Source organism: Mustela lutreola, chromosome 3 (assembly GCF_030435805.1).
Source record: "Mustela lutreola isolate mMusLut2 chromosome 3, mMusLut2.pri, whole genome shotgun sequence".
NCBI classification, from domain to species: domain Eukaryota; kingdom Metazoa; phylum Chordata; class Mammalia; order Carnivora; family Mustelidae; genus Mustela; species Mustela lutreola.
Genome location: NC_081292.1, coordinates 175371834 through 175396680, shown reverse-complemented (window position 1 = coordinate 175396680; position 24847 = coordinate 175371834). Strand labels below are relative to the sequence as shown.

At 40.7% G+C, this 24847-nt stretch overlaps 1 protein-coding gene across 2 annotated transcripts in view; it reads left to right on the top strand.

The window, feature by feature from the left end:
- COL4A3 (collagen type IV alpha 3 chain) overlaps nt 1-24847 on the top strand; it is a 127260-nt gene that overhangs the window by 44013 nt on the left and 58400 nt on the right. For both annotated transcript variants that reach the window (XM_059167848.1, XM_059167847.1), the window contains exons 2-7: nt 17298-17354; nt 19388-19477; nt 22510-22554; nt 23212-23256; nt 23990-24052; nt 24711-24764. In XM_059167848.1, coding sequence (XP_059023831.1) covers nt 17298-17354; nt 19388-19477; nt 22510-22554; nt 23212-23256; nt 23990-24052; nt 24711-24764 — 354 coding nt within the window. The remainder of the gene's footprint in view (nt 1-17297; nt 17355-19387; nt 19478-22509; nt 22555-23211; nt 23257-23989; nt 24053-24710; nt 24765-24847) is intronic.

Here is a 24847-nt window from a genome sequence, read left to right as displayed (position 1 = left end):
TACTGGCTTTGCTCATTCCATGGTGCAGAATGTTTCCTCAAACAACACTGTGCTTGCTTGCCAGAGGGCTGAAGATCCTGTCGGCACTGCTGGGATAGTCATGTTCAAACTCCCAGAGTTAATGGTTTTTGAAATACCTGAATGTGACTGAATACCAACATTGTGTAAAGACTACACACAGCACACATCCCTGCTGCCTCCATAAGCCTTAGCTACCAAAGTCTTATCAAAGGACAGCTGCACCCACCGGTGTACAGGAGTGTGTAAATACGCGCATGCGAGTGCATATATATATACACATATGTATACATATATATATATATATATATATATATATATATATATATCCAACTATATATACACTAATATATATACTAGTTCTCCTGGATTTGCCAGAATGGCCAAACCTTTTCTTAGCATTTTCTAAACCCAGTTGCACATTTGAAAAGATGTCATATAAAAGTCAAAGCTCTGCATTTTTTTAATCAGGATATGATACTGATTACATCTCTGTCTTAAGAAAACTCATTTAAATATGCCTTTGTTGTTCTTTCTGTAGTCTTCTTTCCAAAACTAACAGTGAAGCAAGCTATCTAGATGCCTGCTCTGTTGATCCAAGTCGAACAATCAAACTCTATTTTAGCAACAACAAACAATATTTTTAATATGAAGAGCAAAGCAAATACTAAGGGAGGTGTGAAAATACAGTCATCTTCAGAGAGCTCCAAAAGACACCTGATGTTTAACATTTAGAGATTTTGTGATTGGGTTCTCAGTTGCTTTGAATTCTGAAATTTTATTTTTGCTTGCTTTTCCTTTTTATTCTAAAATAGGGAACTAAAAAAAAAAAAAAAAAAAAAGAAAGAAAGAAAAGAAAAACTCTGTTTTTCATATTCTTTTCTTTCCCTCCAAAAGAGATATCACCATTGTGCAGAATTTCCCTTCTTCCTATCTAAAATAAAAGCATGGAGTGAAGTCTCTGCCCTCTGACCCATTATTTCTGTTTTATCTTTGCCTTTTCTGCTCACTGTGCTCTGGGGCTCATGCCTTTTACCTCCTCTTAGACCCTCCTACTTGTAATACTACACTGTGCATTTCTTTTTTCCCAGAGCCAGTCCTAAGGACTCTGGTTTTCTCGTCTACCTGCTCCTATGATTTTTATTTACCTGACATTAGTCATCTGGAAGAAAAATTTCAGTCAATCATTAATGTCTAAAATATCCAAATGTTTGTTTTTCTGGAGACATAGCTTACACTTTCTTATTTATTTTTGTATGGTGTCTCACTCCAGCTGTCATCACCATATTTATATGCTTATCTCTCCATAGTCTGTTTTCAGTGCCATGAAGCATTGTACTATTCTTGACATGTGCTCCATTTCATTTTTAACTTTCTTTTGTTGCTTTAATAATAGTTATCTGGCATATATAGTCATACAAATTATGCCTACCCACTTGATGGATTTAGTACCCTGGAAGCTTTTTTTTTCAGAGGGTCGATATTTATTGAACACCTACTATTGGTGACTGTAGCCCCAGGGCCATGTAGGAGTATCCTGTCCTTTGAGATTTAAAACGACTTGAAATTCTTTGAATACCATCTCAAATCCATGGGAAATCCAAATTCTGCCCAAGATTTCTGCAAATTCCCTGGGGCCTGCATTCTCTTGGTAGCTTCTCCTTCTGATTTCCTGTACTTGCTGAAGACTGAATCACACCAACATCTCAATTTCCACATTTATTCTTCCACTCGTGGACCGGAGCAGGACAGTGCACTGCTTGTTCAGCTTTCCCAGGATGAGGCAGTTTTACAGAACAAACTTTATCGAAGATTCAGAGACAACACAGGGGACCTCAACCGTATTTGTAATGTGCTATTTCTTATGCTGGGGGTAGGTGAAGAGGTATTTGTTACATTTCTCTTTATACCTTTCCATATATAGTCCATATACAGGGGCCCCCCACCCCCACCACTCAGGTTTATCCTGAGGGCCTCGTTTTATAATCAGGCAGGTCCACATGTCATATGACACGGATAAGCAGTTTTTCCCTGGGACAACTGCTCTCTTCCTCCCCTGCCCTGTAGATTGTCCCCTCTCCTAGGAACATAGAGATGAGTAAAATGTGACTTCCTATGAGAAGCTTTGTTAGGTGATGGAGAAACAAATAATTACAGTGCAATTAAATATGTGTTATGAGAGCAGTTATGCACGAAACAGAGGAGAGAGCAAGTAACTACCAGAAGATTTAAGGAGCTAGTCTTCCGGAAAGAGGTAACCTTTGAACTGCACCAGAATGAGCACAACTTAGCCAAGCAGAGTAAGGGGTATTGAGAAGTGGGCATTCAGGCCAAAGAGGGACCATGTGGAAAATCCCAGGAATGCAAAAGAGAGCTCGGGGTGACCAGTGGCCTCAGAGGCTGGGGAAAGAGGGGGGACCAGAATACAAAGAGCCTCGTACGTCATTCTGATGAGTTTAGACTTGGCACCGCCAGCCGTAAGGAATGAACAAACAATTTTAATCAGAGGAGAGACATAATACAATTTGGGAAATTTATTTATGGTTGATAATTAATCCTAACTTCTATTTTAAAAAATAAATACTGTTTTCTTATTTCATAAATACCACAGACTTAAGTGCAATCGTTTTCCAGATGAGGTTCAGTTTCTGCTTAATGCTCAAGAGGTAAAGTTGACTCTCAATGTGTGTCGGGGGAACCCCTGCAACCCAGTCTCCTGGGCATACAGGAGATAACTTACTAGACTTTAAATGCATAATTTATTAGACTTTAAATACAAATACAGATTCCAGGCACTCAGAGCTATTCTCTAGACTTGCGGTCCTGGAAAAATTAAGACTGCCAAGGGCTCCAGAAAATTTATGTATACTAGTGGTTGAGAATCACTATCCTAACTTTCAGTCAGAACACCATGAAAATAACAGATATTTTTTTCTTAATGACGGTTTGATTTGAACTGGTGCTATCAACGAAGCACATTAATCATAACAAATGCAACAAAAACTCCAAACATCTCTATAGTTTATTTTAAAAGGCAAGTCAGGATATCAGATTCTCTCCTTATCCTTTAGAGAGCTTCTATATTTGTGATTTGTCAGCTTCTGTCCTGCTCCTATCAAAGTGTTAGACAGCATTTACTGTCCTCCACTCCCAGGGAGAAAATATTTTCATGGAGCCCCAACCCAAATCAGCCTTAAAGAATTTTTTTTCTATAGTGTGGGCACAGCTGAGACCAAGCCTGCAGGTTTGTAGGTGCTACCTCTCCAATTCAGACAGGGCAATGGGCAAGAGAACTAGCATGTGTAATGGCCTCTATGCTTGGAAGTTCCGCAGTCTTCCTAAAATGTAGTCAGCTCCTCTGCTCAAGAGAAAAGGAGAGGTTCTGGGCTCCACATAAAATCTGGACCAACCCAGTATGAGACAGATAAACCCTAATGCCACTTGCAGTCTTAATAGTGTATGATTTAGAACAACAGAGAGTGTCGGTGCCCTGCCTCCCCAGCAAGTGGTAGGCCAGGCAACCTCCAGGACTGACCTTCATTGGCAGCGAATCTGCTGAATGTGACTTCATCAAGTGGTTGAATCATTTTCCTTTAAAATTTTCCTATGTTTATTCTTACTGTATTTTTTTTTTCTACTGGGAAGTCAAAGCTAGATTGGTGATTTTCCAAATTGGAGAAAAACATCACTGAAGATGAACTTAGAATGCTTTTAGGTTGAGAAAACAATAACTTCTTAGACTTTAAATGTGAACTTAATAGGAAATTTTCTGGTTTTGAGATGAACTTTCTTTTTTATTGTGAATTTTGAGCAGAGTAAAAAATACAGAGAGTAAATAATAATAATAATAAAATATTTGTAGTATTAAAAGACTTAGAGTAAAACAAAGATCCCCTCTAACCTACCCTCCCACGCATCCCCCCAAAGAGGCAGACATTTTATTTATTTGTTTATTTATTTTATTTTATTTATTTGTTTGACAGAGAGAGACACAGGAAGAGAGGGAACATAAGCAGTGGGAGTGGGGGAGGGAGAAGCAGGCTTCCTGCCCAGTAGGTAGCCCAATGTGGGGCTGGATGCCAGGGTCCTGGGATCATGACCTGAGCTGAAGGCAGATGCTTAACAACGGAGCCACCCAGGCGCCCCTAACACTACTGACATGCAGCTCAGTAGGTGAGGACACTTCTGTGACCTACACCCCCCTTTTCTTCAAATCTTCCCAACATGCTTAGATCAAAACTTGGTTATATCAGTAGTATATAGTTTTGGAAATTGTGTTCATTATTAAGCCACTGCTTTTCATGTATGTGAACTTTCTTGGACAAACTTTTGTTTTTCCTGAAGTCTTTAAATTTTCTAGTCACACTTGTCAGTTTCCTTGGTGTCCCCCAGGGGCTGCCACCCTCTGGCTCTAGTCTGAGTTATTTATACCTTGGTCATCCTGAGACACTCATTCCGAGTTAGAGCCTCTCTCCTCGATCCCAGGTCTTCCCCTTTCTTGACCTGATTCCTTTTTTTGGTGGAACACATCCTCTAGTAGTTAACCATGGAAGAATGCCAGGATGGTAATATTTTTGCTTCCTTATGGACCTGAATATAATCTGTGTGTCCTCAAACTTAATGTATCATTTGGTGAGTATCAAAGGCTACACTGAAAATCAATTTGCCCTAGAATTCTGAAAGCATCATGCCATATCTCCCTTGTAGTATTATTGTTGACACATCCAATGTGTCATTGGATTCTAAGATCTTTGTATGTGACGGTTTCTTCTTGTTGTTTCCTTCTAGAATCTTCTCATGGTCCCCAGTGTTCTGGAATGCTTTGATAATATACCTCAGATGTGTGTATTTGTAAGGGGATATTCAGTGGGCCCTATCAATGAAAACATTTATATTCTTCACTGAGAGAATCATTTCTTATATTATTTCTTCGATAATTTCTTCTAATTTTCTCTCCTTGGCCTTTCTGAAATCCCATTTGGTCAGATACTGGACATCCTGAATTGATCCTCAAAACTTTTGTGCTTTTTTTCGTTATTGTTCACCTCTTTTTCTTTTGCCCTATTTTCTGAGAAAGTTCCTAAATTTCTCTTTTATCATTTCCATCAAACTTTTAATTTTAGTTGGATACCCTGTATTATTCACTACTACCTAATTGATTAGCCCCCAATTGTTCAGTTCAAAGCAGTGAACATCTATCATTCTATACATTTTTTGAGGGCCAGGAATCCTGGGAGCAGAAGTCTGGGGGTGCTATCTCCAGGTCCCTCATGCCTTTCAGAAGCTGTAGGCTGAAGCAGTAGTCATCTAAGTCTTGACAGAGTCAAATAACTCATTCATAGGGTTGTTCCCAGAGGCCTCAGTTCTTTAATGCATGGACCTCTTCATAAGGCTCCTTGACTTGACATGGCAGCTGGATTCCTCATAGCAAGTAACCCAAGACAGAGCAGATATCACAATTTTATTTTATGACTTAGTCTCAAGTGACATAGCACCATGCTTGTCCTATTCTGTTGGTCCTACAGACCGACCCTGGTTCAATATGTGATGGGACTACAAAAAGGCATGAATGCCAGGAGGAGGAATCACTAGGGACCATCTTAGAGACTAGCTACCACAGCTCTGTATTCCAATTTTTGTTGTTTCTTTTTTCTTTCTCCTCTGTGTGTACCCACCCTTTTGGAATGGACCCTATTGGAAATGCCTCATGACTCTAAATAATGTTAAAATGGTGTTTCTTGGTTCATGTTCCTTACTATGCACAGGTACCAAATTCCAAACCACCATAGTTGGCTTCTAGACTCAGTCCAACCATGTGATGATTCAGTATCCACCCCCCCAATGCTTTGTGTTGTCAATGAATGTTACTCACCAGAAATATTTATCTTGTTTTTGAGTTTGTCTTTATTTTCTGGTTTTTTGTCTTATCTTTTATTGGAACAGAGGATATGTGTCAAAGTATTTACAAATGTAATGGTCCAGTTGACATGAAGCTTTCACTGGTCACCCAGCTTCCAACAATTGACACTTTTGATCTGTTTTTGTCTGCTCACTTGTTTTTCTCATCTTGTGAGTTGGTACTGTTTTTGGTTCTTTATCCGTCTTATTCTGGTTTTCACACACATGCAAAAAAAGAGGATAAATATAAAAGTATTTAAACAACTATATTTCGGGGCAGCTGTGTAGCTCAGTGAGTTAAGCCTCTGCCTTCAGCTCAGGTCATGGTGGAGAATCCTGGGATGGAGCCCCACATCAGACTCTGCTCAGCAGGGAGCCTGCTTCTCCCTCTCTCTGCCTACTTGTGAACACTGTCAAATAAATAAATAAAATCTTTAAAAAAATTTTTTTTAATTAAAATAATAAACAACTATCTTTCTGGATTAACTTTTACATACATAAGTGAGCCTGTTTTTTCTCCTTATTATTCAGAATAATACTGCTACCCAAATCGTGTCCATATTTTCAAACAGTAGCACATCGGAATCTCCCCCAAAAATCCAAACAAGGCTTCCATTTGGAAAACTGACCTCGTCTAAAGAGGGACCTTCAGCTTCTTGTCTTCCTTTTGAGTTACCTTTAGGCTCACAGATAGAAAATGGATTTTCTCTTGAATCATCATCTTATATTTATTTGATCGAGTGCAAGGTTTCTTTTTTTTTTTTTTAAGATTTTATTTATTCATTTGACAGAGAGAGAGATCACAAGTAGGCAGGGAGGCAGGCAGAGACAGAGAGAGAGGAGGAAGCAGGCCCTCCACAGAGCAGACCCAAGCCAAAGGCAAGAGGCTTTAACCCACTGAGCCACCCAGGCGCCCTGAGTGCAAGGTTTCTAAACACTTCTAGCAGCTCTCCCAGAACCCAAAGCTGAAAACTGTAAAACTCTGAAAATCACTTTAGATTTGCTATTGACAGTTGGTATAATTAGCCAAGTGACAGCTTTTGGAAGTAGTGAAAGCCATGTGACCATTCTCCACATGGACAAGAGCTAAGGGCCGCTTTTCCAGATTCTCTCCCACATGAAGAAACATCCCTGGAGAGATGAACGAGAACCTTGACATGCCTGGTTCTACTGTGCTTCTTCACGGGTTGACAAATGAAAAAGAAATAGATGAGGTTTTTTTTTTTTTAATTTTTTACATTTTTTTAAAGATTTTATTTATTTATTTGACAGAGATCACAAGTAGACAGAGAAGCAGGCAGAGAGAGAGGAAGGGAAGCAGGCTCCCTGCTAAGCAGAGAGCCCGATGCGGGGCTTGATCCCAGGACCCTGGGATCATGACCTGAGCCGAAAGCAGAGGCATTAACACACTGAGCCACCCAGGTGACCCTAGATTAGTTTTATATACAGGATACTTTTTAAAAATTTTATTTATTATTTGACAGAGAGAGACACAGCAAGAGAGGGAACACCAGCAAGGGGAGTGGGAGAGAGAGAAGCAGGCTTCCCACTGAGCAGGGAGCCCAACATGGGGCTCGATCCAAGTACCCTGGGATCATGACCTGAGCTGAAAGCAGACGCCCAACAACTGAGCCACCCAGGTGCCCCCACAAGATACTTCTTTTTCTTTTTTTTTAAATTAAATTCATTTTTTTGTGTGTTCCAAAATTCATTGTTTATGCACCACACCCAGTGCTCCATGCAATCCATAATACCCACCACCAGGCTCACCTTCCCACCCCCCCAAAACCCTCAGTTTCTCTCTCAGAGTCCACAGTCTCTTCTGTTTTATCTCTCCCTCTGACTTTTTTAAACAAGTAATAGTATCAAAAATATTTTTTAAAAGACCTGGTCCTACATATAGGCAAACCAAACAGGCAAGCTAAAGGGTCCCATGTGCCCCAAAATGTGTCTTGCCTGTCAGTCGGGAGTTTGAATTTTCTACCATGTGGGGCATTAATGGAGGGGTGTGTGTGTGTGTGTGTGTGTAAGAGACATTTATCAGTAAAAAATGTGTCAGTTTATAGGGCATATTTTTAAATGCAACATGCATTACACTGTATGAGATTAGCTTGCTGAGATCTCTCAGAGAGAAAACCATGCGGTCGTAGGTTACGAAGCAGATAGTGGCTGACCAGAAGGGATGTGGGTGGCAGAGAGAAGATAGTTATGACTAGTTCAGTGCTTCCCAAAGTCATGCCTGTGTTGGATGGTGTAGACTTTCACCAGACCAAGGGAAATGAGAAAAGAACAGCCTATGAAGTAAAACTTACTTATTTTTACTTTAAGGGAGCATCTTGTAGTCTATGAGCATTTACTTGCTTCGTTAACAGTGCTCTAATTTGTTTTCTCTTGGGGCGCCTGGGTGGTGTAGTTGGTTAAGTGCCTTGTTTGCAGCTGGCATCATGATCAGGGTTGTGATTGGGGTTATGAAATAGAGCCCTGTCAGGCTCAATGTGAGCCCCGCACGCTCAGTATGGAGTGGGCTTAAGACACTCTACCCCTTCCCCTCGGGGGCAAGAGCACACATAAGCTCTTGCTCCCTCTCTCTCAAATAAATAGGTGAGTCTTTAAAACAAAACAAAACAAAACCTGTTTTTTAAAAAATATTTTATTTATTTATTTGACAGAGAGCAAGAGAGATCGCAAGTAGGCAGAGCAGCAGGTGGGGGGAGGGGGTGTGATGAAGCAGGCTCCCTGCTGAGCAGAGACCCTGATGTGGGGCCCAATCCCAGGACCCTGAGATCATGACCTGTACCTAAGGCATAGGCTTAACCCACTGAGCCACCCAGGTGCTCCAAAAATCCCTGTTTTCTCTTAAGGGATGACGATAGTAGATGATAGATTTGCTATTGGCTCATGGTTGGGAAGATAGATTTGCTTATGCATATTTGAAGAGAGCCATTGCCCTTACATATCAAAATATAAATAAAACAATCCACTGTTCGTTTCCATTAATTGTTTTTTAATTTTGCTGCCTTGGGAAGTACAAAACATAAAGAACTATTAGACTAGATGATCTTCTGGATTCTTCCAACCCACAATTTGCATTAACTGTGCCCTCCGTGCCAATAACCCTTGGACTGAAGTATGGTGGGAGGAAGTGGAGGAATATGAGGAGGGGACAGGGGGAAGAGAGAGAGTCCTGGGTGCCACTCTGGCAATTTTCACCTGTTACAAAATACTATGTTTCTTTTTATTTTTTCCCAACTGTTTGGAAAATATAAATTCTTAGGTCAAAAGTAGTGCAAAAACAGACACACACTGGATTTGGCCTGTGGGCTGCAGTGCACCAACTCCTGATTTATACTGTAAACTCCATGAACTACGATGTTACATTTATCCCTGGGATTTTACATGCCATCGTTGGGGTCACAGTGACAGTGTGAGGGGAAGAGATACATCTGAGTCCCTTCCCCAATGCCTCAGTAGCCTACAAAGCCAGCCAATAATTAAATATAGTATAGTGGATGAGAATGTGGTCCTGGATCAAACCAGCTGGATCCATCTCCCCCAGCTCCATTCATAAAGACCTCTAGCCTCTGACATCCAGTTTTCATAGCTCGAAGGTAGAGCTAATTTTAGTACCTACCTCACAGAATTGTTACTGTGTGTAAATGAGGCCATACACAAAGCAGAGAGCCTGAGCAGTGTCCTATGTAGTCACTGTTCAAAAAAATGTTAACTACTGAAATCATATTAGGAAGGATCCAAGTTCATTTCCTCTACAGCATCCTTATCATGGGATCCTTCAGAGTCTGTTAATCTTACATGAATGGTGAAGGACTCTTAGTCCTGTTAGACTTAAAACCTTTTAGGGCAAGGGGGAAAAAAAAAACCCCGAAAACCTGGAGTTAATGATTATAGGTATAAATTCCACTCGCTGCCTTATACAAGATGGACAGAACTTTCTTACTGATGTATTCCCAAATGTACCAGAGACCTCTAATTGCCACCTTCTTTGTCAGAGCCAGTAATGTGCATGCTTGCTGTCGTCCAGAAAAACAAAAACGGGTGGCTGATTTAGATGTCTAGACTAGTGATGTCTCTCTGGACAGGGGTTGAAAGATAGGAAGTGGCAGCTCCAGTGAGATTTCTGTGATATCCAAGTGTGGTGACAAGGGCTCCTGGGCGGGGAAGAAGGGGCCACCACGAGAGCGGTGCACGGGTGTCCTTCTCCTTTACTGGAGGGCATGCTGCCAAGGCTCATGGTCAGTTGCTTAAGGCAGATGCGGGATGGAGGGGCCCTGCGAAGAGCGGCTCATGGAGTCTGTCTGGCTCAGTCAGCCACACTCGGTCAGCTCTTTTCACACACAAAAACTTTCGCCTCAGGCTATTGGCTGGGCAAAGGATCAATAATCATAATGCAGAATCAACAGACCTGCTCAGTAGAGTGTTAACCAGCTTTGAACGCTGCCAACTTCCCCTTACACTAAACCAGTCTGGGCTGAACGTGGGGGAGGAGAGGCTGGGGAGCAGGCAGGGAAGTCCACTTCTGTTTCACCAGAATGTTGGTACGATGGGCATACAAGGTTTTGAAGGCAGAAAGCAGAAACATTCCAAGATTATTTGGAAATGATTTCCTGGCCTATTAATGACCAGTAAAAATGTATGTTCATAACTAGATTCTTTATTTGTTTTAGGAGTAAAAAGAGAAATGTTTGCTGCCTGCCAGTGCTGAGGAGATAGAATTGTGAGACATTGTTTCTCCTTGTAGTCTAGAAAACATAGTAAGCCCTCAACTCATGGACATTTAAGTAACAATATTAATTTAATACATTAGTAATTGCCCAAACTGTTGATAGCCGCAGTAACAGCTGTAGGGGAGGAAAAAATTTTCCTTGACCCTCTTAGGGTCCCTGACTGGGACTAAAATTTAAACTGACAAAGACAGATTAACAGGAGAAAAGCACACTAATTTAATTAATATTTTACATGCTCATGGGAGTCTTCACAAGAGAATGAAGATCCAAAGAAGTGACCAGAGCAGGAAACTTTATACCTTTTAGACAAAGAAGCAATAAATTTGTGAAGAATTAACAAGACAAGGGGTTTGGGCTTGTGGTTGTATGTGGTGGAGAGGTAACTAGGAGTAGGTTTATTTGAAATTCCTCTGGTGGAGCCCCTGGGTGGCTCAGTGGTTAAAGCCTCTGCCTTCGGCTTAGGTAATGATCCCGAGCCCGGCATTAGGCTGTCTGCTTAGCAGGGAGCTTTCTTCCCCCCAACCCCCTGCCTGCCTCTCTGCCTGCTTGTGATCTCTGTCTGTCAAATAAATAAATAAAATTTAAAAAAAAATGAAATTCCTCTGGTGCTATCTCTAGACTAATGAGAGTCTGTCTCCAGTTTCTTTCCTTTACATAGAAAAGGGGAACCTTCTCTGCATTTACTGCCACGTTATTGCTTTCAATTCAAAATAATTTTTATGTCAGAGGGGAATATTGGGGTGACATATTCTGGTTCCCTTCACAACCCCAAGTGCTATATATTCATTTAAGTGCTTTACCAATATTAACCCATTTGACCCCGTTTTACAGCTGTGGAAACTAAGGCACTAAAGAGCACCTAAAGTTATACAAATGACTTGGCAGAGCTGGGATGCAGACTCAGGAAGTCTGACCTGGAAACAGTACCTTTAACCCTTCTACAACATTGCTGGGAAGAGAGGGCAACATGGGGGCAATTCGTGGGCAGTCCAAGGGCAGGCTGGGAGCTGAGACAAAGAGACCAGTGGGAGAGCCAGCCGATCAGACCTCCTGGGAAGCGCATGCTGCCTTTATATAATACACTTGACTTGGCATCTTTCATGTATGAGCATCAGGGACCGTTGGGGTTTCCAACCAATATTTTATTAAACAAGTAAAACAAATTATATCTGTGCTCATGTATAAATAATATCAACTAGTATATTCAATATACTCTAAGAGTACTATTAACAAATACTACTTAATTCATTTGTAGTCAAACAAAAATACATTTCAGTCTCTTACTGTTGCTGTTAGAATCAGGACATGTGCAGATGGGACAGATGGTAGGAAGTATCAGATAATAGTGTGTGTGTCCTTTGGCCTAGTACAGCATGAAAGGGGAGAGAAGTGACCCCCTTTGACTGGAAGCAGGGCACTCTGCAAGCTCCTTAGGGATAGCATCCCAAATCCTACTCACAAAAAACCCCCCTGGAGGATAGATCTTAATATCTTCCATTAAAGAAAAGGTAACTTGGAAGGATTAAGTAATTGTCCTAAGCTCCAGTTCACAGCTAACAAATCTGGGAACAGATCCTATGTAGGTATGGCCTAAGAACTGTTATTTCTTGACTTCTAAACCTATTAAGATTCTCTACTATCACAGTTTATTTTACATTTTAAGTGAGATTGTAAAAAATGCATGTGACCTTTAAATGAATCATTCTCACGAGTTTTAACTATTTAATATTCAAAAGTGCTAAAACATCATGTAATCTTGGATCACTTCCTGATGTATTAATGGCTAGCGGGGTGCAAAAACCCATAAAATCATTATTAAGAGCTTTCTACTCATGACAAATGATTTCTTATTTCATTAAGGTATGTGGAAACTAAGAGGTACTTTATTATTGGAAGAGGAAAAGTCATAAAATTTTTGCTTAAGAAATATTCATTAGTTCTGCTTTCTTAATGGCCAGTAGCACTTGGCCAAGCTGATTTTTAAGTGATTTAGCATTTGAATAGAGGGTAATGTGTTATAGTCTATTCTACCATGGAAAAACATTCCGTGGTGTTTCAAAAGTGGCTGCAAAAAAAGTGGATCAAACTCAGTGATAATGAAAATAGAGTCACTGTACCTTTTTGCCAAATAATCTATTTGAATTATTCATACACATTTGCAAATTTAGAAATTAGTTCAGGAAAAACAGCTTAATTAAGAGAAATGAATATCTTGAGTCTGAGGCTACTGTCATTACCATCTAAAAAGTGAAGAGCCTAATTTCCGTGGCCTGGGAAGTGCTCTCAGATGTATCAAAGGTGCAGCACTTGCTTCCAAGGTAGCAGTTGAACAAAAGCCAGAGAGGGCCCCTAACTATAATTTTGAATTTATTCACTCAGGTGGAGCATCCGTGTGTCAGCAAAATTGTCACATACTCTGAAGTCCTAGGTCAGTCCAATTTTGCAAATATATAAGCTGGCCATGCCTTGTCATTTTAACTGCAAATTAAAACTGGAAGAGTTTTGGAGCATTTCTGCTAAGCCTAGAAACAACCCTGGACCTAGCTCTGGAATCTTGCCAGCTGTGCTAACCACTGCATGTGGGTGACATGGTGGACAGATAGATGCTCTCACAATGACTCTCCTTTTGAGTGACTGTTGGACTGACCAGAACTCTCCATACCTGCTCTATAATATATCGGTCGATGCCCACTGACACTGCCCACCTGAGACCCATAGGCTTCTCCCTAGTACATTGGCATATGCCTGCTCCACTCGTAGAGTTTTATGGTTGCCAAGAGTTAGTTGTTTCTATCAGTTGTACTTATTGTAGTAACAAAGTGATTTTGTTAAGTATTAAATAACAGATTGGTTAAATACAAATGCCTAAGATTTGTGTTTCTGTGACAACTAGAAACTGCTATTCAATTAAATATGGCTGAGAAAACATTTAAGAAGTTAGAGAAAAACACGGTTTAATGTCGAGAAGGACTCCATACTCAAATTACTCCATAAGCATCTTTCAGGAATAAACCTGTTTCAAAGAAACCAGAAGCTGAAATGGTCAGTGGTGCATCATGGGTGTGGCTTAGGAAGAATGGTGTCACAGAATTCCAACAGCAGACCCATTCCCAAAGAAAAGACCCAGACCCTATTTCATAAGATTGAAGATTTGGCATACATGTGTATATTTTAAGTTATAAAATGTCTAAAATGTTCGTGGATCTGTTTGTTCATTTTTTAAAATTGCTCAATTTAACTAACTTTTTCATTTAACCAACCAGCTGGTTTTGAACTATCAAATAGAGTTTCTATCTTAATGTAAAGACAATGAAGCCAAATACAAACAAAACCTAAATATGTTGCCCCCTAATGTTCCAACTGAAGGGCAATAATGTAAAAAATCAGGAACCATGGTTTTGATGATCAGAAAAGGGGAGCAAGTCACTATGGGTGAAGATGGAAAGCCAGACCCCAGGCAAGAGGGAACTCAAGGGAACAATACAGTCACACACAGTGAGCCCTATACCCAATCTGTGAATACCACCCGTCTGAGTCCTAAGGCTTCTTCTTTGAAACCGTGAGAACCACGGGTTGAGAACAGACTTCATTTATTGGTTATAAGTAAAAACATTATATAAGTCTTATATAAGCCTGCAGAGCTCACTTTAGAACCAGTAACTTGAAGTTACCAATTACCTGAAATTAAAAAATCAGTGTTGATTTTTTAGTTTCAGAAATGATGTTTCAACTGGATAAGAATATACTGTTGTTTTGGGGAGATGCACACAGAAGCATTAGCAGTGAAATGTCCTGGTGTCTATAGTCTACTTTTCAGCAGTTTAGCAAAAACACGTGTGTGTGTGAGAGAGAGAGAGAGAGAGCGAGAGAAAGAGAAAGAGATGGTAACAGTTGGCATACCTAGATAGGAAGCTCTAGAAGGGTTCATTGCACTGTTTTTCAACTTCTTTTTTTTTTTTTTTTTAAAGATTTTATTTATTCGACAGAGAGAGATCACAAGTAGGCAGAGAGGCAGGCAGAGAGAGAGGAGGAAGCAGGCTCCCCACCGAGCAGAGAGCCCGATGCGGGGCTCGATCCCAGGACCCTAGGATCATGACCTGAGCCGAAAGCAGAGGCTTTAACCCACTGAGCCACCCAGGCGCCCCTGTTTTTCAACTTCTTGAAGGGTTTCAAAGTTTCCAAAAAAGACTTTTCAGTCCAAGCAACTATTAACTAATTAGCCTGGTGTTAATTTTAACAGGTATTAAAATAGCCGAGGCTTCTAGTTTCATTTTTTGCCACTTCAATGATAGTTGTGCATGATTCATGTGTAGAGAAAAGATCTCAGTCACGGTAGTGCAACAATAGCCTTAGGCTCCTGTGTCTGAAATTCCAGGTCCAAATTGGATGTAAACAAATTACCAGTTTTCTATCTACCCATCCATCCATTCACCGAATCCACAAGCATTTGCTGAGTGTATATTATTCATCAGGGCTACTTATGTGAATAAGACTATAATTCCTTCCCTCCTAGGGCTTACAGGCCCCAGGGAAAATATACATTAAACATGAAACTACACGTGTTCATGGGAGCAAATAAGAAGGAAGACCTGATCTCATTTGGGGGCAAACACACACTTGTTCAAGCTCATGTGAAAGATTTCCAGTAACGTATGGCCAACACGGCGTTCGCTCCGAGAAATAAAATAAGGCCTGACTCATGACCTCCATCTACCTTCTCAGAGTTTAGAGAATTGGTCATTTGCCTCCTCTTACCCGTGGTCCAGAGATTCCCAGAAAGTGCTGTGTTGTGTCTGGAGGCAGAAGAGTCAGAGATGCTCACTGTCTACTTGAAAACTGTGGCCCATCACCACCGCGTGAACCTGGGCATTGGGTCCTCACGCAGGTGTTGCTTCCTTATCCAATATCTAGTGCTCTTGGGTGTAGGACTCAGACTCCTCTCTGAGGCCCTGCTGTACCCCCACACATACACATGCTGTGTGGGAGCAGTATGCTTGTTCCTCCAACTCTTGGGACCAACTGGCAGCAGGTACTGAAACCAGAAACAAAAGCTGGAGCTCTTGTCTTCAGCCGGCTTTCGCTTTCAGCCCAGTGACAAAGCATCCCAAAAGTGAGGGGCATAAAAACTTGGCTACTTGCTTGGGATGACAGGAAAAAAAGACATCCCAAGCGAAAACCGATGTACAAATTAGTGTGTCAGATGATCTAATGTTCAGACACATTTTGAGAATTAGCTCTAGCTTGCAGACTCAGATTTTACATGATAGCTTAGACCAGTGGGATCAGAATCACTCAGAGGGCCTATTAAAACAGAATACTGAGACCCACCCCTGAGATCAGGGTTTCTGATCCAGGGGGACTGGGGTAGAGCCGAGGGTTCACATTTCTGACAAGCTTACAGGTGGTGTGGCTGCTGCTGGTGGGGGGACCCCACTTTGAGAACTATTACTTCAGTTGAGTATTCTTAAATATGGGATTGAAATGAACATAAAGTTTAAAAATCTAGAAAGACAAGTTTGATATATTATGTCAAGGTGTGACTGAATGACCCCAAACATCTGGGAGGAAAATCAGAAAAATCGTTTTCTAAAAAATACCAACTCTCCAACCCTTGAGGGGAATATAGATTTTCCTTGTCAGTCACTTTCTATTTATATAAATTGTGAGGTAGTTATAAATTTGGTGTCTGAAAATTACTATGCACTTCTCTTTCTTGAAAGGCAGCATAGCCTACTGTTCTACGTTCAGGAAACAAAGATGTTTTTGCTTGAGCATTTTATTTTAATTGAACAAATAGGGCCCTCCACTTTGGAAACATCTGAGGTAATTTCTATTTTATTTCTTCCTACCAACCAGCCAGCACAGGTCCTAGACTTGCCCCGCTTTTGCTGTCAATTAATACTCATTTCCTGTGGAAAGCAAACTCATTCTCAGTTAATATTAACCTGAAGAAAAAAATTTAAAAGATAAATACATAAACATAGAACATGTGTCAAAGCACATTTTAAATTTAGTATTTTCAACTACCTCTTTGTTCCTCTGCTGGCAGAGAGATTTTCAAAAATCGACCTTCATTACAGTTGGCCTGTGCATAGGTTCTAAAATGTATCAAAGTAACTGTGATAGGATAAGAGCGCCCAAGCTCACAGCTAAATCTTTATTTTTGATTTATACTAAGAACCCGTTGATGCACTACTGAATTAGTTTGTTCTTCTTGAACATCATTCCAGGAAAAGAAAATCTTTGAATCACTTATAGAAGATATGACCAGTTAATATACACATATGCATATATATATAGTTAAATCTAAGAGACTTTCTACTGATGGTTACGGCAATTTCATACGGTACAACTATACATTATCCTGAAACAAGAAAAGATGACTTCCTTTTTTCCATAAATAACTTAAATTCCCCAATATAATAAAAATGATGTACACTCACCCGACAGCTTTCCTATATGCAACCTCTTCTCACTTCTCGGCTCTGTTTCTCTCGATATATTATTGTCCCAGTGTGGCTCCTCTAACAAATGGTGTTTCATGCTCAAAGAACAGAAAAATATGTTTGCTTTTGCCTGGTCAGCCAGGATGTATTAAGCTGTTTTTAAACAAAACTCTTTCTTTTTCCCTTTTCCTAGGGCTGTGTCTGCAAAGACAAAGACCAGTGCTTCTGTGATGGGATCAAAGGGGAGAAGGTAAAAACGAAATCCTAATAATATTCTTTTCTTCTGTGGGGCCCATCCAGGAATTCGCTCTTATCAGAAAGACCCGCAGTGTGTTATTTCATTCCCTAAGTCCAATTTTAAAGAAATTGTATATAAACATTAACCAAAGAAAAGGTGGGGGGAAAAAGCCTTCTGGAAAGTTTCATGCAACTTGTGTAATGCCATCAGTTAAAATGTAACTCTTTAGGTCTGTAAAGAAAAAGGAGCAAGTTGGCAAAAAAAGAAAGCTCCTAAGAATGCCTCTATATGTAGAAATGTTGATAAACATGAGAGACCAACAGAAAACACTCGATTCACTCAGTTGGACACAGGCATTGGAATCCGCAGACTTCAAGGCTCGCAGCACCGGTGCAGGCGCGCCCCCTGGCGATAGAATTCCGCATCAGCACTCTGGCTAAGGCCAAAATGCCGCACAAGGAAGAACTACAGGTGTCCCCCGCTTTCTGAAAGCTCGCCTTGCGCCTCTCCGCTTTTAGGAAAGACCCACACAGCCATTCGTTTTGGTAATCAAAAGAAATCCGAAGAGGATGTTGCTTCTTTGAAACAACAACAACAACAAAAACCAAAAAACACATTACCACACTAACGTAGGTTTTTCATAAAAGCAAAGTTGTGTAATTCGAACTTTCGGAAATCGGGGATACTCTTTGGTTTACACCATTTCAAATTAGGAAAAGTTTCATAGGAACTCTGTGTCTTCAGATAGCGGGGCAAACCTGTAGCTCCATTGCAGAATTCAAGGAAAAAATAGAATGCCATGAAATCTCATTAGTCCGCTCCATTAACTTGCAATTTGTGATAATTAAGACAGAGGCCGAACTAAAGTTTTTTCTTTGTTTACCAAACCCTTTCCTCTGGGACACTAATGAATTGCTTAACAATAGTGAAGGGGACTAAAAATATTTTTAGAATGTATTTTTAGCTCTTTAGATAAAATAATTTACACATAATTTATGTACTAACTATAGTAACTATTCTATTTATTTTCAATTATTCTATAATTAACACAAACTTTTATTTAAGTTTTTCCCTAAAGCTATGAATGTAATTTACTCACTCAGATGCATGTTGGAAAGCTGGGATTCCTTTTTGCTCTCAAGAATTTATCAAGTCCCTGCTGTGTGCAAGATGCTATTCTAGAGTGTTTGCAAGTGACTGAGTATTGATAGAGGACAAGCAAATTCTTTTGTTTCTCCTTTTGTGGGATGTGTGTGTGTATAACAATGTGAAATGGCTGACTTGGTCTCTTTCTCTTTTTTTTAAATTTAATTTACCAATTGTGTAATTAAATTGACTGAATCAACCAGCGACATTTATAATTAAAGAGTGATCCCAGGACCTGTGTTCACCAGAAAATTATTTGTTGGCAGAACCATGTCACTCATGGAGCCTAGATTACTTTCACTCACTCGTTTCTAGGGACATTCTCATAATATCATCTCTTTTAAAAAAATTATTTCGCTCACCCTTTTGGTAATACCACTCTTGATATCTCCTGCATCTCCTACACAAAGAGCAGATTGGATTACTAATTCCTGTGTAATCAAGAAAGGGCTAAAGCTGATAGCCTGCTTGTTGTTCTTTTCAAGCTACAGGGCAATTATGCACACTCCCCAAACACATTCTTGTGTGTTAGCCTCATTCTCTCTCCATCCCCAAGCAAGCACACTGAACCAATCTCAACTTTCTCACTGGGCTTTCCCTTCCTACTTCTTGATGAACTCTCTGAAACTCTGTTCTGTGTAGCGCCACCGTTTGGGGGAAAGTAGTTCCTACAACACCAAAGGCGTAAATTTTCAAGCTTACCAACAAATAATAAAAGCAGGTAGCTTTCCATTTACTGTTATACTTACTGCTGAGTACCAATTTTGTTGATCCAAGGGGGAAAAAAATATGTCAGATGTATTCATTAAGTTGTAACGAAAAGAAAGCAATGGTTGTGGGTATGTTTATTGCTAGACAATGCTCTTCTGTGTTTCTTATCCTGTGTTGGTTTTTAATAGGGGGAGAAAGGCTTTCCTGGACCTGCTGGTTCTCCTGGCCAGAAGGGATTCCCAGGTCCCGAAGGCTTGCCTGGACCACAGGGACCCAAGGTATGTCAGTTCATAAGCTTAGAATATCCCCAATTCACCTAACCTTCTTTATGCCTACCCCTGGGCTGCTGGGAACGGGAGAGAATTCCATATCTCAGCCAGCTGGCGAGTGCCGAGGTGAACTCCTGCTCTCCAGGCTTAGCCTGGTCCTCAGAACAGCACCTACCCCAAGAGATTCAAATGCTCATTACCTTCCTCCTCCTCTCTGATCCACACAGCTTCTATACCTGCCTATTTTCATCTTGCATAAAAGGGTGAGTTCTTTTGGCTTCCCATTCAGAACCTGTTCTTCCTTCCCCCTGTCCCCTGATCCTGGGACTCCCACCAGAACCACGCCTCTTGGCCCCTCCTTTCTTTTTGATGTTAGCTTTTCTCTTTCAATCCTCAAGTATGTAAATGGCCCCCATACTAATGAAATATAAAATTTCATCTAGATCTTTCAGGTCCTGTAAGCAAAGGATTGCCATCCTCTCCATGTCCTTCCTTTCTCTGTCAAGATTTAAAAAAACAAACAAAGTAACTAACCAGGCTAACTGTAGTTCATCTCCTGTTCGCTCCTCAGCCGCCATGATTTGCCTTTGGTCCCCCTGCCCTGAAAATGCTCCTGCAGAAATCACCCATGACTTCTGTGTCCTTATCTGTCCCAGGCCCTTCTGCTTTGTTCCAAACCACGTGGCTCACTCTCCTTGAAACACTTGTCTTTTTTTGTTTCTGGAATCATCCTTCCTCTGATTCTCTCCTTTTGTCACACTTTTCTTTTCTTTCATGGGTTCCTCTTTCTCAACTCATCACACATTTTTATCCTAAAGTCTTTGATACAACAAAGGGCTTTGTTCAAATAAATACCCTAGAGGATTTGCTAAAGAACTACATACCCACTAGATGTGCTGATGGCTCTTTCCTGCTGCGGACACCAGCTAGACTTAAGCCTGGGCTCTCACGCACTCACGTGGTCCTTCCCCTGACTGCAGGCCTCCAGCAAGCTACGAACTAATGAGTAAGCTATGAAAGATCATTGAAATGGATCCCCATAGAGTCTTTTTAAATTTCATCCATGTGTGGACTGCCTGTTTGGTCATCAAAGGCAACAGTTACTGTGAATCTATTCTGTATTAGGCATTGGGGTGTTTGCTCTTGACTGTCTCTGAGCTACTCTTTCCATTGATCCCAGAAATCACGTGACTCAGTCTCTGTTTTAGTGGCAAAATCAGAGTTCAGATCCGGTTTAAGATGATGCCAGAATCAAACTCCCATGACCAAAGAAACTAAACCCACACCTACAGTTTCTAACAAGCAAAATGTTGTCATTTTCCAGGAATTCTGCCATTCATGTCTCTCTGATTCATGTATCTGTTGTTTCTCCATTTCCCTTTCTTCTGACCCTAATTTTGGGGGGAAAAAATCATTTACACTCTGGACATATATAAAACATACAGTGTTTGAAATCGGATCCATTCAGTGTCTGACCATCCCACTACCTTCCTCCAGGGCATGGCCTAGGCTGTTCTTCCATTTCACTAATGAAAGGATTTGCTGCTTCAATGCTGGACTTGGATCAACTCATGCCAACTCTTTCCTTTTTGTTTCGTTCTCTACCCCCACTCTGCTCGTTACACTGGCATTTCTTTAGAGAAGCCAACAATCGATTAAAATAATCTTTGTAAACATACGGCACTTACAACAGTTTGGTTCGATGATGTGGAGGTATTCCATAAAGTTAACCCAGAAAATCTGAGGGCACGTTGCCATGGAATTTGGATATGACAGTGTACTTTATAGATGGACACACAGAAGATAATTTGATCAAAGGCAGACAATTATTGCATGTTAAAACCTGACCAAAAAGATTTTTCAGCCTTGAAATTTTCCTCTCTTAATTTTAAATATTGTATGCATGAAAAGAGTCACAATTCTGGGGTCTTGCACGTGATGCAAACAGCATCCCGCAGAGACGGAGAACATGGACACGCACCCAGGCATTCATTCCACCTCAGTCAGCAAAGACCAGCTGTAGCCTTGACCCTCCCCTCTCAGAAGAGTCTGTAACACCTTTTTGTCTGTAACAACCCTTGTCTCAAAAATAATTTAAAAAATTTAAAAAGTCAAATATACTAAAACATATTAAAACTCCCAGGAATGATAAAAAATGGCTTTTGGACAATGGAACTTCCCCACCAAGTGGCCTGGTTCAAAAAGTCTCCATTTAAGGTTATTCTCCAAGGAACAGGGCCTCTATGCCATATTCATCCTATGCCCAGAGCAAGTTTATCTCTGGTTCAGGCCGTCCTTACTCGGCTGTTCCTTTATGCATGCCTGCCAGGCCCATTTTGCTAATAAAGTCTTTCTCATGCACAGAAATATTGGCTGCCATTCTCATCCCCATTATAACTGCGTCATCCTTATCAGACCTCAGCAGCTGTCTGGTTAATGCGGGGTTTGTACAGCAGCGCTTCTCTGACATTAAAGGGGACAAGAGTCCTTTTCTAATCTGGTGAAAACGTAGATTGGGAATCAATGTGTGTGGGGGTGGGGGAGGCCTGGGAGCCTCCCAGGTGATGTTAATCCTGCAGGACCCTGGATCCCACATTGGGTAGCAGGGCTTTGAATGAATTTCTGTTCGTCCTTTCTGATACATATTTTAGCTTTAGGGGCACCTGGGTGGCTCAGTGGGTGAAGCCTCTGCCTTTGGCTCAGGTCATGTTCTGAGGATCCTGGGATGAAGCCCCGAGTTGGGCCCTCTGCTTAGCAGAGAGCCTGCTTCCCCCCGCCCCCAAATCTCTGCCAGCCTGTCTGCCTACTTTTGGTCTCTCTCTCCCTCTTTCAATCTCTCTGTTAAATAAATAAGTAAATAAAAATCTTTTAAAAAGTATTTTAGCTTCAGTTAAGCAAACAAGCAATTTCACTGTGTTAACCCTGAAATAATCACAAGAGCAAAACAGTTTGGTGTGTGAATAGAATGGGAACTTTTAATTTATAGTGTCTTAGTACCAAATAATTTCCAGTTCCTTTTTTTTTTTTTTTCTTGGATCTAGGGCTCACCAGGACTCCCAGGATTCACTGGTCCCAAAGGTGTGAGGGTTAGTAGTCCAACTGGTCCATCTGGATGGTTTGATGAAAATTCTTCTTCTTTAAAAAATAAGAACTCTGCACTGTAAAAGTTCTACACATGTCACAAAGGAATACATTCTGTTTGATACACTGTATAGGTGAAGTTCAAGAACAGGTAAAAGTAATTTGTCATGGCAGAAACCAGAAAGGGGGCGGGTATTAATGGTCTAGGAAAGGGTGTGAGAGGACCACAGTGGGGGGTTGTGTGTGGAGATGTTCCCTGTCTGGACGGGATGATGGTGATACCAGTATGTACTTGCACTCATATGTAAACATGCCTCAAGCTCTTTGCAGAAGCTGGGGGCCATCTACTGTATGCAAATTATGCCTCAAAAATGCCCCCAAAGAAGGCAAAAACCATTTTAATCATCTTTTTAAATACTGTACTGTATGTTAACTAAGATTTAAATAAAAATTTTTAAAAAGTAGTTTGATGAATGTAAGATTTTGAGAAGTTTGTCCAACCTTTTTTTTGTTTTGTTTTGTTTTGTTTTCAAATAGTGTTTAGCCATTCCTAATTGTCATTGCAGGATGCTGTTATCATAATGGTAAATGCTTCTATTTTTATAGGGTCAAACAGTTTTTAAGTGTTTTCCTTGCCACCTTCCCCTTTTCTACCTCTTTAGGGAATAACAGGATTGCCGGGATTTTCAGGTCCTCCTGGACTTCCAGTAAGTAATGGGGAAAATGTGTGCATTTAAAAGAAATAAAAAGAAAGTTCACTTTAATAAAGAGGTTAAAGCAATAGCACAAGGAAATGATTGCTATGATAGGAGCTACAGGATGAAAATGTCACAGTGGAGTCACGTAACATATTAGAGTTCAGATTTGTAGGACACGCAAGTCCAACTGGATTTCCTGAACAATCCAAGCAGAGCAGAATGGGACAGAATGGAATGGGACAGGATGGGACTTGACCGTAGGAGATGGGACAGGACAGGACAGGACAGGATAGGTTAGATGGAGTGGAGTGGAGAGGAATGAAATGAAGGAAGAGAAAAGAAGAGAAGAAAAGAGAAGAGATAGAATATTAACTCTGCTTAATAGTATAGAACAATAAAATGCTACCTTATGTATACACCCCTCTTCTTTTTCCTTTCCTTTCTTCCAGCTTAAAATAGCATATTAAGGACTCCATTTTACAAAGAAAGGTTTTTTGTTTTATCTAAAATATATGTATCTCACTTGATAATGTTTGGTTTTGATTGGTCATTTTATTGGCTATACTTTTTACTTAAATCACCTAAAATAACTAAAGATACAACTTAGCTATTTAATAGCCATTTGTACTTAAATAACTGTCTAAGTTGGACCACCTCTTCCCTCACCGTGGGTCCCTCACGATGGCCACTTGTTCCCGGGGCCCAGTGCTGATGTCACCTTTCTGACTTGCTCTGTTTTTAGGGCACCCCGGGCCATCCTGGGCCCTATGGACCTGCCGGTGTCCCAGGATGCAATGGTTCTAAGGTATGTACTTCTCACCCAGGAGATGGCTAGGAAATGTTCCGCAGATTGAATCGATCAAGAGGAAGAAGGAAAGAGAAGGCACAGATTTTCCTTGAGATTCTTTTAGCCAGAACCACTGGTATGTGTCTTCAGGACGGAAACATGATGGTTTTCTTTCTTCTTGTGGCTTGGTTTCTTGGTTTTGAAAATGTTCTCTTATGTTCTCGCACAAAAAGACAACTAGGGGCTCACCCAGTGATTTTCACCTGAGGTTGTGATTCTATCTAAATCAGAAATGAAAGCTGGGAATGCAAGAGTGACTGGGCTTTCCAGCATTCACTCATGCTCTTTGTTCCATGACAGCACCTTCCTTTCACCCAGATGGTACCCACAAAAGAACGAATTACCCAAGTTTCAAGGAAACAGCAATTAAAAGGTTTTTGGCACAACTGGACTTTTGCCGTTTATGCACAATTTGAGAAACCGTATATTCTAATCCTGTTTTCAAATAAGATAATGGTTTTCTGGCTTTCAGCCTCATGACCCAGTAGCCATAAGGAATTTGGGTTACTTAGTCTAGATTTACCACTACAGGGCTGGAAGAGAGAAACAGGGAAAATATCTCAATAAGCTGTTCTAGAACAACTGAAAAGAATAACAAGCTTTGTCTGCCTTCCAGGGTGAGCGAGGGTTTCCAGGCCTTCCAGGGACACCAGGGTACCCGGGGATCCCGGTAGGTGTCCATTTCTAACTCTGTATAAAGTATAAATACAAGTCATTTACTCCAGAATGGCCATGTGCCAAAATCCATCATGA